Genomic DNA, 12,583 nt, shown 5'->3' on the forward strand with positions numbered 1-12,583 from the left:
AACTCGAGTAGTAAATAATTTTTTTTTACTATGCGCATAGATTAGGAATGTATTACAAATGTTCAGGATCCCCTTACATGTACAATGTGGTACACCGAACGTTCACTTGGACTCACTAGGCATCACTCTCTGACAGACCTCCGATAAATCCCCACGCCAGGTTAAGTTCAACCCCCCGCCCCTGCTTCCTTCTCACTTAGGCAAGATTTTGCAGCCTTAAGAGATTCCAGATTGTCCTAAAGTACTCCTTGTCGCCATTTTCCGGGCTTCAATACTGCCCATCATCTTATAATTTTCTAAACCTAACTTTAGCAACATCCGCCACTCCTTAGGTTCAGTCGTCAACGACTCTTAGTTCTAAACGGCCCCACCCGGCTCAGACATCGGCATCCAAGGGAATGAAGCGGCAGACAGGGTGGCCAGAAGAGCGGCCACAGGAGACATGGAAGGCGGAATCGGTGTCCTCCCGAGCCGAACTGAGATCTTGGCCATTGCAACGAGAACGATGGCCAAGAGGGAGCTGCAAACCCACAGGAACCTGGCAACCCAGAGGCCGTCAGCACGCTGGTACCAAGTTGCCACAGCGTGTGAGCGTCTGACCCCTGGAGTCCGTCTCTCCAGGATAGAGGAAGTCACCCTTCACCGTCTCCGTCTTGGATATCGATGTTTCTCGGAGGTGACGGGACGGCCGGAAGCCTGCATCCACTGTGGAGAGGAGGGGGCAAATGGGCTAAATCATTATGTGATCCTCTGCCCAGCGACTAGTTTTCTGCGTGCGGGCCCCAGGACCTCGGCCGGGGGACTCATCCGTCGACTGTCAAGGACACCTACCTCGTATCAGCTGGGACGCCTCCTTCAAGTGCCGGCCCCCAGATGATACGGATGGGTTTGACTGTACTCACTTGCTGATTTTTTACTTATGATACATCACCAACTTAAGCCAAGGACTAATGCCTTCTCTTTTTCACCTAGGTAACTGCGCAGGATGCCTCGAACGACTGGATGAGACGCGACGGGTGCAAAGGATACCAACCACGTCGGCTAGGACGTCTCCTTCAAGTGCCAACCCCAGAGGATACGGTTGGGTTCTTAACTGTACTCACTTGTGATATTGAGTTATGACACACCACCACAATTTAAACCAAAGGGCTAATACCTTTTCCTTTTTTCACCTAGGTAACTGCGCATGAAGCCTTGGCCCGACCGGATGGGACGCGACGGGTGCAGGAAACTAACCACTTCGGCTGAACCGGATGGGACGCGACGGACACAGAGGACATTAACCACGTCGGCTGGACCGTGGGGACCGACCAGGACCGTGCAGCACTTCAACAATTGAAATGACTCTAACTTTTTAAATACATGTACACATAACCTTAATTGTAAAAGGCATACTAGTATGCCTTTTAGGAGTAGTGGGTAGAGACCCAGGCAAGATGTATTTCTTGTGATCAATAAATGTAAATGTAATGTAATGCGTCGCGGTCAGTCTGGTCTAGACTGGTGGCGCGTCCCCACAGTACTTTGTCGATTGCCTTCTGCAAATCCAAGAAGGCGCAATCTGCCCAGCCATCTCTTTCTTGTATTATCTCAATTAATCTCGAGTAAAAGCAGATTAGGTTTGTGGTGCACGATCTTCCACTTCTAAAGCCAAATTCATTCGTGTTAAATTTCATTAGCCACTTTTCAGACCATTGCTGTAGCTTATCCAAATCTTTTTGAATATCTAATTGGTTTAAGTGATCATTTGCCATTCCGCACATCATCATCAGCAAATTTGGGCAATAGATTTTAGTCCATGGTCTATATCACTTATATATATTATGAATAATAAAAGTGAACCAAGAATGGAACCCTGAGGAACTCCACTCATAACATTTTCCATCTAGAAGTTTTGCCATTTAGAACTGTTTTCGATTGTTCAACCAATTACTAGTCCAACTTAATTGGCTACTTATTCCTTGTGAAGCTATTTTAGTTAGTAGTCTTTCGTGTGGGACGATATCAAAAGCTTTTACAAAGTCTAGATATATTGAAAGTCTAGATATATTTTCGTAGTGGAGAGTTGGTGGTGCACATATGTCTAGAGAGTTGATGACAGCAAATACAGTGTTTAGGAAGAGAGTCAAGCATAAGTACACATGGGAGAGGGGGTGGATGGAAGGGTGGTAGATAGAGCGTTAATAGACTATATAATGGTAGATAGGAGTATAAAAGGAAGAGTTAAGGATGTACATGTTCTAAGGGGAGAGAGTGGGGTATATCAGATCATTTTTTGGTGGAAGGTAAGTTGAGAGTGGAGGATAGATAAAGAGGAAAAGGACATAAGGTAGGGAGGTGCTTAAAGTGAACTGCTTAAATGAGAAAGAAAAGGAGTACAAGAAGCAGAGAGAGGAGTGGGAGGGAGTGAAGAATAGAGTAGAACTAGGAGTGGAGGATGAATGGGGATGGTTTAAGGAGGGCGTCACAAGTTGTGCAAAGATGGTGTGTGGAACAAGGAGGACAGGAGGAAATAGAAGGAAGGGTAGTGAGTGATGGGATGAGGAAGCAAAGGGTGTAGAAGAGAAGAAGTGAGCTTTCACAGATTGGTTACAAAATAGGACGAGGAAATCATATGTGAGGTACAAAGAAAAGAAAAGTAAAACTTAAGATAAAGGAGGCAAAGAGGAGAGCAGATCTGAAATGGGGTAAGAGTATGACAGAAAATTTTGAAAGTAATAAAAAGATGTTTTGGAAAGAAATTAAGAGAGGAAGAAGAGGTGAATCAAGTAGAGAAGAAAAGGTAAAAGGTGCAGATGGAGAGAAGATAATGGAGGAGAAGACAGTAAGAGGAAGATGGGCAGAGTATTTTAGGGAGTTGTTAAATGTGAAGGAGGATAGGGAGGGAAAGGTAGTTGCAGTGGGAAGTGCTACGAAAATGAGGAAAATGGAGGAGAAATAAGGAAGGTTGAAATGAAGGCAGTTGTTAAGATGATGAGAGTAGGTAAGGCACCTGGTGTGGATGGATGTTATACAGAATGACTGAAAAAAAGAGGTACAGTGATGGTGGACTGACTGGTGAGGTTAATTAATGTTTAAGAGAGGGTAGAGTGAACATGAGGGGGTGACCTAGGATGAGATGGATGGATGGGGTAAAAGGGGCTTTGGGGAAGAGGGGAATGTCTGTTGAGGAAGGATGGGAGAGGACAGAAAACAGGGGTGAATGGAGAATGGTTGTATATTGTTGTGATCCATGAGGTGGAATGGGTAGGGGGTGGGGGGAGAGGGAGTATGTGTGAGAAAATTTTGATGCAGCCCAAAGGGATTTCTCCCTGTCTTCTCCTTTTCTGTATGAAGGGATGGAGAGGGTGGGGGGGATTGCCAACTAAATGAAGCAGCCTTGCTGTGGATGTGCTGTGTCTTGCAACACTGCTTCTGACCCAGGGCAGTGGACAAGATGCAGGGATGACCCGTCATCCAGGTGCCAAAATAAGAGGAAGGGAGGGGGGTGGAGTGTGACAGGGATGGAATGTGTGGGAATGGTTTTTATGCCTTTGTTTTTTGGCTACCTCCCTTGTAAGGGGGAAAAAAGCCTTTGGTATATGTTGATATATTAAATCTATATTGTTTGTCATAATTTGAGATGACTGTGTTGTAGAATTTGAGTAAGTCACACAAGAATGTTTCCATCTGAATACTTTCTAAATGATATTTGATAGCATCTCTGATGATAGTTTCCATCATTCTTCCTACTATTGAAGTCAAGCTTATAGGCCTGTAGTTATTTGGTTTCTTTTTGTCATCTTTTTTGAATATGTAATATTAGCTAGCTTCCATTCTCTTGGGACATCTCTAGATATGATGGATTTCTTGAAAATGATTTCTAATGGAACAATCTCATTTTTCATTTCCTTTAAGATTCTTGGATGCCAACCATTAGGTCCTGGTGTTTTATTAACCGAGTTTTTCTATACACCTTTTAATTTTTTCTGTTATATTTACTGTAAGTTTGCCCTAGACTTTTCACAGGTTTCAGTTTGGAGTTCACTTTGAGGTGTTTTGTTTACAAACACTGAGCTAAAATAATTGTTTAGAATAACACACATTCCTTCACTGAAGCATTCAAGTTGACCGTCAGCAGATAATAGTTGGCCAATGTGATTCCTAGTAATCTTTTTATCTCTAATGTAACTGTAGAATTCTTTGGTTGATTTGATTTATGAAATTTTTTGCTTGAAGGCCAAGCGCCGGAGCCGGTAGGCCATTCAGTGCTAGAATTCTTTGGGATTCTCTTTGGATTGATCAACAATATTTATTTTGTATTGTCATTTTAATTTTTTTTATTGTCTTTTTTTTAAATCTCTGTATTATTACACGACTTTGGAATATCACACATTATTTCATTTGAATATTCAAGTTGACCATCAGAAGATAATAGTTGGTCAATGTTATTCCTAATAATCTTTTTATCTCTAATGTAAATGTAGAATTCTCTGGGATTCTCTTTGGATTTATCAGCAATATTCATTTCATATTGTCATTTTCATTTTTTTTTTGTCTTTTTTAAAATTTCTCTGTATTATTACATGACTTTGATAGTCATTAGGTGCACCCAAGCAAATGTATTTCTTATAAGCCTGTCCTGTTTTAGCAATACTTTTTTCAGTTTCTTTGTCAAGCCATTTTGGGCGAGCCTGATTTAGGGGGCATCTGTCCTTAAACGGGATTAAGCATGAATCATCGTAGTAAGTGTATTTTGAAATATTTCTTGCATCTGATCAACAGGTCTTTTGCTTCATTTTGCCTCCCAATTGGTAAGCTGAAGCTCCTGACATAGTCCTATGAATTGAGCTTTACTGAAATCAGGTATTAAAGATACACAAGTATCTATTCTAATTTTTTTTGGCAATTTGAATCCAAGTTGTGACCACTACTTGCAATAGTTTTACCAACTTCTACATCAGTTATCATGCTTTCGCGGCTAGTGATCAATAGATTGAGTAAATTTCCATGTCTTGTGGGCTCTGTTACATATCAACTAGTAATTGTCACCAAGAAAATCTATCAAGTGACTACCTCTGTGGCCATGTTCAAGGGTCATCCAAGTCATGCCTAAAAAAAGTCTTGTATAAGAAAAGAGTAACTTGGGAAGAGTTGGAAACAATTCTGCGGGAAGTACATGGTTGAACAATTGCCCATGAACATATCTCAATGAAGGGCCTGTAGAGTCTTTGACTCTTAATCACCTTTTACATACAAAAACCATAAATCCCAATCCACCACTGGTAATGTGGGATCCATCTAACCCCAATTTCTTGGGACATACAGAATTAATTGCAAGACACAGCTGTTTATCATCAATTATCAAACATTTTGAAATAATTTGGAAAAGGAATTACTTGACTTCTCTGAGAGAAAACAGTATGGTTCCTCTTAAATCAATGCAAATGAAACCACCCAAAGTGGGACACATGGTGATAGTGGAGACTTGGACCACAACATGAGTGCCCATTAGGATGTATTGTTAAGCTATACCCAGATGAAGATAATGTATGCATTGTAGATGTGTTATGCAATGGAATGATTATTAGAAGAACCCTAGACAAACTAGTTTCCTTATAAATTCATTCCCAAGAGCCAACCCCCTTAACAGGTGAAGAATCCATTGGCAAGAATGAGACACCCTCAGTACGTCCTGAGACAAGCAGCTCAAAAGGCAATTAGATTAAGACCATCCCTGATTAACAATGCAAAATTGTAATCAAGATGTGCTCCTTTGCTGCCCAGAGATGTCAGGAATAAATCCTGACAGAAGCAGTTTTTAGAGTAAATAAGCTATTATTACAAATTAATATAGAGATCTGTGGTTATGACCTAAGTTAATTTAGTGAATTGATGGCTGTAGAATTAGGATTAAGATTGGAATACAGGAATTAAGCATATCTGCCTGTATGAAATCTGTATTCTAGAATGCTTAGTATATGGAAACTGTACTGTATAACAAATTATACAACTTTACTCTTTCCATTTTGATAGAGTGGCCTATCATTTTTGTTTATATATACAAAAACACTATATAAGGTATTATGTAAGAGACTTGATGCCAAAGAACCAAGCATGGTTGTCTACCCTCTCCAGGAATGATGAGTTACTGATATATCATTTTCATTATTAATCTTTTTATTTACCACCCGGTAACTTCTCTGTCTTGAGTATTGTTTCTGGTGTATTACCCATCTCTAATTCCCATGTATGGGGATTATCTATTATATGTATCGTGCAGTGTTTTCACTTTTGTTAAGGTGAAGTTGTATCTCCCGTGACCTTTGGCAACATGAGGTCAAAGGTCACTAGGTGTTTGGCGCAACATTGGACCCCTTTTTACGTAGTCCAAGACATTATTACAAACTGACCATAAGTGTTAGTGGTTCATGATTTGTGATATGAAATTTACCCTCAATCACAGACCTCATATAACCCCAAGTGTGTATGCAATGCAGCTTGTGCTAAAACAGTGAGGGGACACATTTAGAGAACCAGTCTCTCCTGAACACATACCTTCATCCTTCCCTCCATTCCCACACCTATCCCCCATGCCATGCCCCAAGTCAATGCACACATCACCACCACCAGAACAAAAACTAAGAAAATCACCAAGTGGCCCCAAGGCCGTGGTAAGTTCTAATACTATGTTTTAATGGAATATCCAAACAAAACAGAGAGGGTGAAATAATAGCATATTAACAAAGACACATAATGCTTTGTTATGGCATTGTACTTTTCAGGGTATGAAGAGTCCCTGCCGATCACAGGTTTTTCTTTTCTTCCATGAACATTGTAAAAATTCATGGGAGTATCCCTGAATTAACTCAGTGGGGCAGTTGCCTAGATTAAACTTACACCATCAGCATTAAGTATTAATAGGGATGGGATAATTGTCAAAAGTCATAATTTTCTCCACAAAATAATCCATTACATTATACAGTGGAATTCCCATTTGCCAAAGTAAAGTTCCCATCACAATATCACACACTGCTAGACTGCCCAACTTACAAAATACCCAAAAATAACCATTTACTGTTACCTTCTTCCTCAACAGACTCTACACCGAATCCAGAGTGACAAATGATTAATACCTCAACCATTTTTACAAACCTTCCCAAAGAAAACTGGACTGTTAACCAAATTGCAAATACCCTTGACTAACTAAACTGATGTATATATATATATATATATATATATATATATATATATATATATATACACATATACAGACGCTCCTCAACTTACGTTTTAGTTACGTTCCGAACGGCCGAACGTAAGTTGAAAATGAACGTAAGTTGTTACTGTACTATACATCCGTAAATTCTATTACTGTATCTTATAAAACACCCCTAAATCATTAATTGTACACATAACATTGTAAAATAATAACATTAATTTCAAATAAATTAAATTCAAGCAACATAAATTGAGATGGTGGAGGAGGAGGGGGAGGAGGCAAGGCATGTTCAGTTTGTCATTTGTACAATGTAAACAATGGACGCAGCATCATGCGCAAGTATCGTTTGAACTATGGAGAGCGCGCTAAACTAAAAAATTCATTCAAAAAAAATTTTTTTACAATTTTTTTTTTTTACAGTCAGTTCAAACGTAAAATAGAAAAAACGTAAAATGAATGAACGTAAGTAGAGGAGTGTCTGTATATACATATATATATACAGGATAGTGCATGACAGTGGTGTGAGATCACCCTAAAAGATAGAAGTACTGGTAAACTCCAGATAACTGACTAGAATGTTAAATTTACACAACACCTTGCAACAGCCACTTACTTGATCAGTTACCTCCTCAAACAGCAAATGCCTACACCAAATCTTTGGCAACAAAATACTATTACCTCTATCATCTCTCCAAAACTTCCTAAAATTTCTTAACCAAACTATGAATACATATTTCAAGGGCTTTTTCCCCCTTCCATGGGAGGTAGCCGAAGTCAAAGGCATAAATCTACTCCCAGCCATTTCATTCCCACATACTCCACTCCCATTCACCACCCCTCCCTCCCTCTTTTCTTGGCTCCTCCTAAATGATCCCTGCATCTCCCCCACTGCCCTGGGTCAGAAGCAATGCAGCAAGACACAGCACCTCCACTTCAATACAACTCAACTTATCATGCACAGCATCGGCTGCCATATGAATGATGGATTGCACTACTTGCACTATAAAACAAAGTCACTACTGTATTACTCGTTCTCTTTTACTCTGAGTAATAATACATACATATACCTAAAGCTTTTTCCCCCTTACAATGGAGGTTGCCAAAAAACAAAGGTATAAAAACCACTCCCACCCATTCCATTCCCGCATACTCTACTCCCATCCACCCACTTCCCTCCCCCTTATCTTGGCTCTTTCTGGATGACCGGTCATCCCTGCATCTTGCCCAATGCCCAGGGTCAGAAGCATTGTTGCAAGACATAGCACATCCACAGCAAGGTCACTTCATTAAATCGGCGACCCCCGTCCCCTCATGCAGAAATGGAGATGGGGAGAAATCCCTCTGTGCTATGTTATTTTATTTTTCACATATACTTCCCCTCATGCATAACATCATCTATACATAATCATTCTCCACTCACCCCATCTTCTGTCCTCTCCCGTCCTTCCTCAATAGACATTCCCCTCTTCCCCCAATGCCCCATTCACCCCATCCATCCATCTCATCCTTGGTTACCCCTTTTAATAACCTTTCTTCACTCATTCTCTTCATGTGTCCAAACCATCCCAATACTTTCATCAACCCTGTCACGCACCTCCCTTTCCACTATTTTCCTCCTCACCTCCTTGTTTCTCACTCTATCCAGCCTAGTAATCCCTATCATACTTCTCAGGCACCTCATCTCACATTCAAACTTCTCCTCTCTTATGTTCCATGTTTCTGCCCCATACAGTGCTATTGGCACAATCACTCCTTCATACAATATTATCTTAGCATCCATTCCCAAATGTCTATTTCTCATACACTTTTTAATCCCCCAAGGTATTTACTTGCTTCTCTTAATCTACATTCTACCTCCACTCCTCCCTTTCCTGCCACATTCACACCAAAGTATCTAAAACTATCCACTTCTTCCAGTCTCTCTCCCTTAATACTCACCTCCAGTCTGCTGCCACTTTCTCCCCTTGTACATCTCATCACCTTACTTTTATCCACACTTATCTTCAACCTTCTTCTTTCGTACACCTTCTCAAACTCTGTAACTAACATCTTCAGTCCCTCTTTTCCTGCTACAAGCAGTATCGTCAGCAAACAACAACTGGCTTATCTCCCATTTTTCTCAATTTTCTTTAACCATTTCCTATCCCTGATACACTACCCTTGCACCAACAGCCAGGGCAACATAACACATCACTGATGAAGTCCCACCTTTACCTCAAACCATACTCTCCACTTCTGATTCTAACACAAGCTCTACTACTCTCATAGGAACTCGACTAATCTTAAAAGCTTTCCTCCTATCCTATATATTTGCAATACCTCCCACAGTGCATTACTGTCTACCCTGTCATAAGCCTTTTCCAAATCCATAAAAGCCTAAAAAATCTCTTTACCTTTTCCTAAAACTCTCACATAACTTACCACAAAAATCTGATCCATGCAACCCCTACCTGTCCTAAATCCACACTGTTCCTCTCCTTATACTCCTATTTATGACCCTCCCATAAGCCTTCCCAACTACACTTAAACTGATCCCTCTGAAACTACTACACTCACAGTTGTCCCCTTTTCCTTTGTATACAGGCACTCCTCCAGTCCTCTGACACTCTACCCTCTCTTAAACAAATATTAACCTCACAAGCTAGTCCACCATCACTGTACCATTTTTTTTTTTTTACACATCCTGCATGATATATATTCCAACCCAGGTGGTTTACATGCTCTCATCACCTTAACTGCCTTTACCTCCTTTCCTTATTTCTCCTCACTCGTCACTGTAATTTTCTGAGCACTTCCCATTCCAACTACTTTTCCCTATCCTCCTTCACATTTAGAAACTAAAAATATTCTGCCCATCTTTCTCTTATTGCCTTCTCTCCATCTACACCTTTTACCTTTTCTTCTCTACTTGATTCACCTCTGCTTCCTCTCTTAATTTCTTTCCAAAACATCTTTTTATCACTTTCAAAATTTTGTTATACACCTACCCCATTTCACATCTACTCTCCTTTTCACCTCCTTTACCTTATGCTTTACTTCTCTTTTCTTTGTACCTCTCATGTTTCTCGTTCTATTTTTAACCAATCTGTGAAATCTTGCTTCTCTTCTACAACCTTTTTTGCTTCCTCATCCCACCACTCACAACCCTTTCTTCTATTTCCTCCTTGTTCCACACACCATCTTTGCACACCTTGCGACTCCCTCCTTGAACCATCCTCATTCCTGGTTCTACTCTATCCTTCATTCCCTCCCAATCCTCTCTCAGCCTCTTCTTGTACTCCTTTTCTTTCTCATTTAAGCAGTTCACTTTAAGCACCTACCTACCTTCTGTTCTTTTCCTCCTCCATCTATCCTCCACTCAGAACTTACCTTCCACCAAAAAATGATCTGGTATTCCCCCACTATCTCCACTTAGAACATGTACATCCTTAACTCTTCTTACTATACTCCTGATTAACACTATATAGTCCATTAATGCTCTATCACTCTCTCCCATGTGTACTTATACTTGACTTTCTTCCTAAACACTCTATTTGCTATCAACACTAGACATATCTCCACCAATTCTCCACTACAACTTTTTCCTGGAACTCCATATTTCCCAATCTCTCTGTCTATTGGTTAACTTTCTACCTTAGCATTAAGGTCTCCCAATACAACTACATTGACATTTCTCCCAAAACCCTCATTTAAATCCATCTAAAAAGCCTCCCTCTCCTCTACACTCTTCTCACTACCAGGCCCATATGCACTTACAAAAATCCACATCTTCCTTCCCAGTTTCACTTTCATCCACATTAACCTTGAAGAAACCTCCTTCCACTCCTCTACATGCTTACCTATCTCTTCACTTACTAGTATAGCTACCCCTTCTCTCCTTTGTCCTCTCTTCACTTTTGATATCCTCCCAACTACACCCCTCCCTTTCAACTTAGTTTCACTCTATGCCAATACATCCATCTTTCTTCTCACAAACATACTGTTGATCTCTTCCCTTTTACTCTCATCTGTACCACATCCATGCACATTAAAAGACCCAAACATTAGGGTACTGGTTGGAAAACTCTTAGACTCTTATGCCTTTACTTTTTTTAGGAATGTCCCTTTTGGAGCTACAGGGAGAAGGATGCCTAGTCCTATCCCTGTCCTGTTTTTGTCACCTCATATGACTCAAGTGGAAAGGTTGGTGGCAGTATTCTCTTCTCCAACCACAGGGTTGCGCGAAGAAAGGAAATGAATATTCAGAGAAATGGTACAGGACAGTAACAAAAGTGGGGGGACTGCATGATGGAGGGACAGTCGCAGTAATAATAAACACAAAACATGATCAAACCAGTTCACAGAATCCAGGGATAACACATGTACATACATATACCAAAGGCTTTTCCCCCCTTACAAGTAACCAAAAAACAAAGGCATAAAATCTACTCCCACCCATACTCCACTGTCATCCCTCCCTCTTATCTTGGCCCCTGGATGATGAGTCATTCCTGCATCTCGCCAATGCCAGCATACTTGTGTTCCCACAAGTGAATGCCAGAACTATACACAATTTTAAGAATAAACTGGATGTGGAGAGATACGAAAACAGGTCACTACGAGCATAGCTCTCATCCTGTAAAATACAACTAGGTAAATACTTGTGCCACATGACAGCTACATAGGCATCACTGTACTGAATTGGTTCATCAGCGAAACCCCCTCTCCATTCCTTCATGCAGAAAAAAAGAAGACGGGGACACATCCCTTCTGGCAGCATCATCTTCACACATACTTCTCCCCTCTTCTATGCATCATCCATTTTCCACTAATCCCCCCTATCCTGTCTTTTCCCTTCCTTCCTCAACAGACATTCCCCTCTTTTCCAATGCCCCTTCTATCCCCTCCACCTCATCCTTGGTCATCCCCTCAAGTTCACTCCCTCCACACCCCTTTTACTAATCTTTCTTCACTCATTCTTTGTCAAAACCATCCCAATACTCTTTCATCATCCCTATCTCCCAACTCTCCTCATTTCTCAATCTATCCAGCCTAGTAACCCCTACCATACTTAGGCATTTCATCTCAATCACATTAAACTCTTATTTTACATGTTTTTGTCCCATACAGTGCTGTTGGCAATCACCCCTTCATATTATAAACCCATAACTAAATCAATATGTGAAATATAAAGCATGACAATGGCACAAGATTGTCCACAGTGATAGTAAACTAGTCTAGGGTAAGAGATAGATTGTGTGTGTGTTATTCAGTCTCAGGGTGGGGGAAACGGCTGGAGGTGGTGAGGCAACATTTTAGTTATTTGTACTATACTTTACCAGTACTTCTGTCCTATATTTTAGGGGGCATACAAAATAGGTATGATAATGTTAAAAATAGTAA

At 40.6% G+C, this 12,583-nt stretch overlaps 1 protein-coding gene across 1 annotated transcript; it reads left to right on the forward strand.

Annotated features, from left to right (window-relative positions):
• The first annotated feature begins 377 nt into the window (after positions 1 to 377).
• On the forward strand, positions 378 to 3,098 carry LOC143030619 (uncharacterized). Its single transcript, XM_076193786.1, has 2 exons — positions 378 to 1,080; positions 1,177 to 3,098. The coding sequence occupies exon 1, from the start codon at positions 443 to 445 to the stop codon at positions 875 to 877; it is 435 nt and encodes a 144-aa protein (XP_076049901.1). The 5' UTR covers positions 378 to 442; the 3' UTR covers positions 878 to 1,080; positions 1,177 to 3,098.
• The last annotated feature ends 9,485 nt before the right edge of the window (positions 3,099 to 12,583 follow it).

Source organism: Oratosquilla oratoria, chromosome 1 (assembly GCF_046742065.1).
Source record: "Oratosquilla oratoria isolate Oo_2021 chromosome 1, ASM4674206v1, whole genome shotgun sequence".
Lineage (NCBI taxonomy): Eukaryota > Metazoa > Arthropoda > Malacostraca > Stomatopoda > Squillidae > Oratosquilla > Oratosquilla oratoria.

Excerpts from the sequence above, each read along its gene's own strand:
- LOC143030619 (XM_076193786.1), top strand. The coding sequence starts at position 443 with ATGGAAGGCGGAATCGGTGTCCTCCCGAGCCGAACTGAGATCTTGGCC.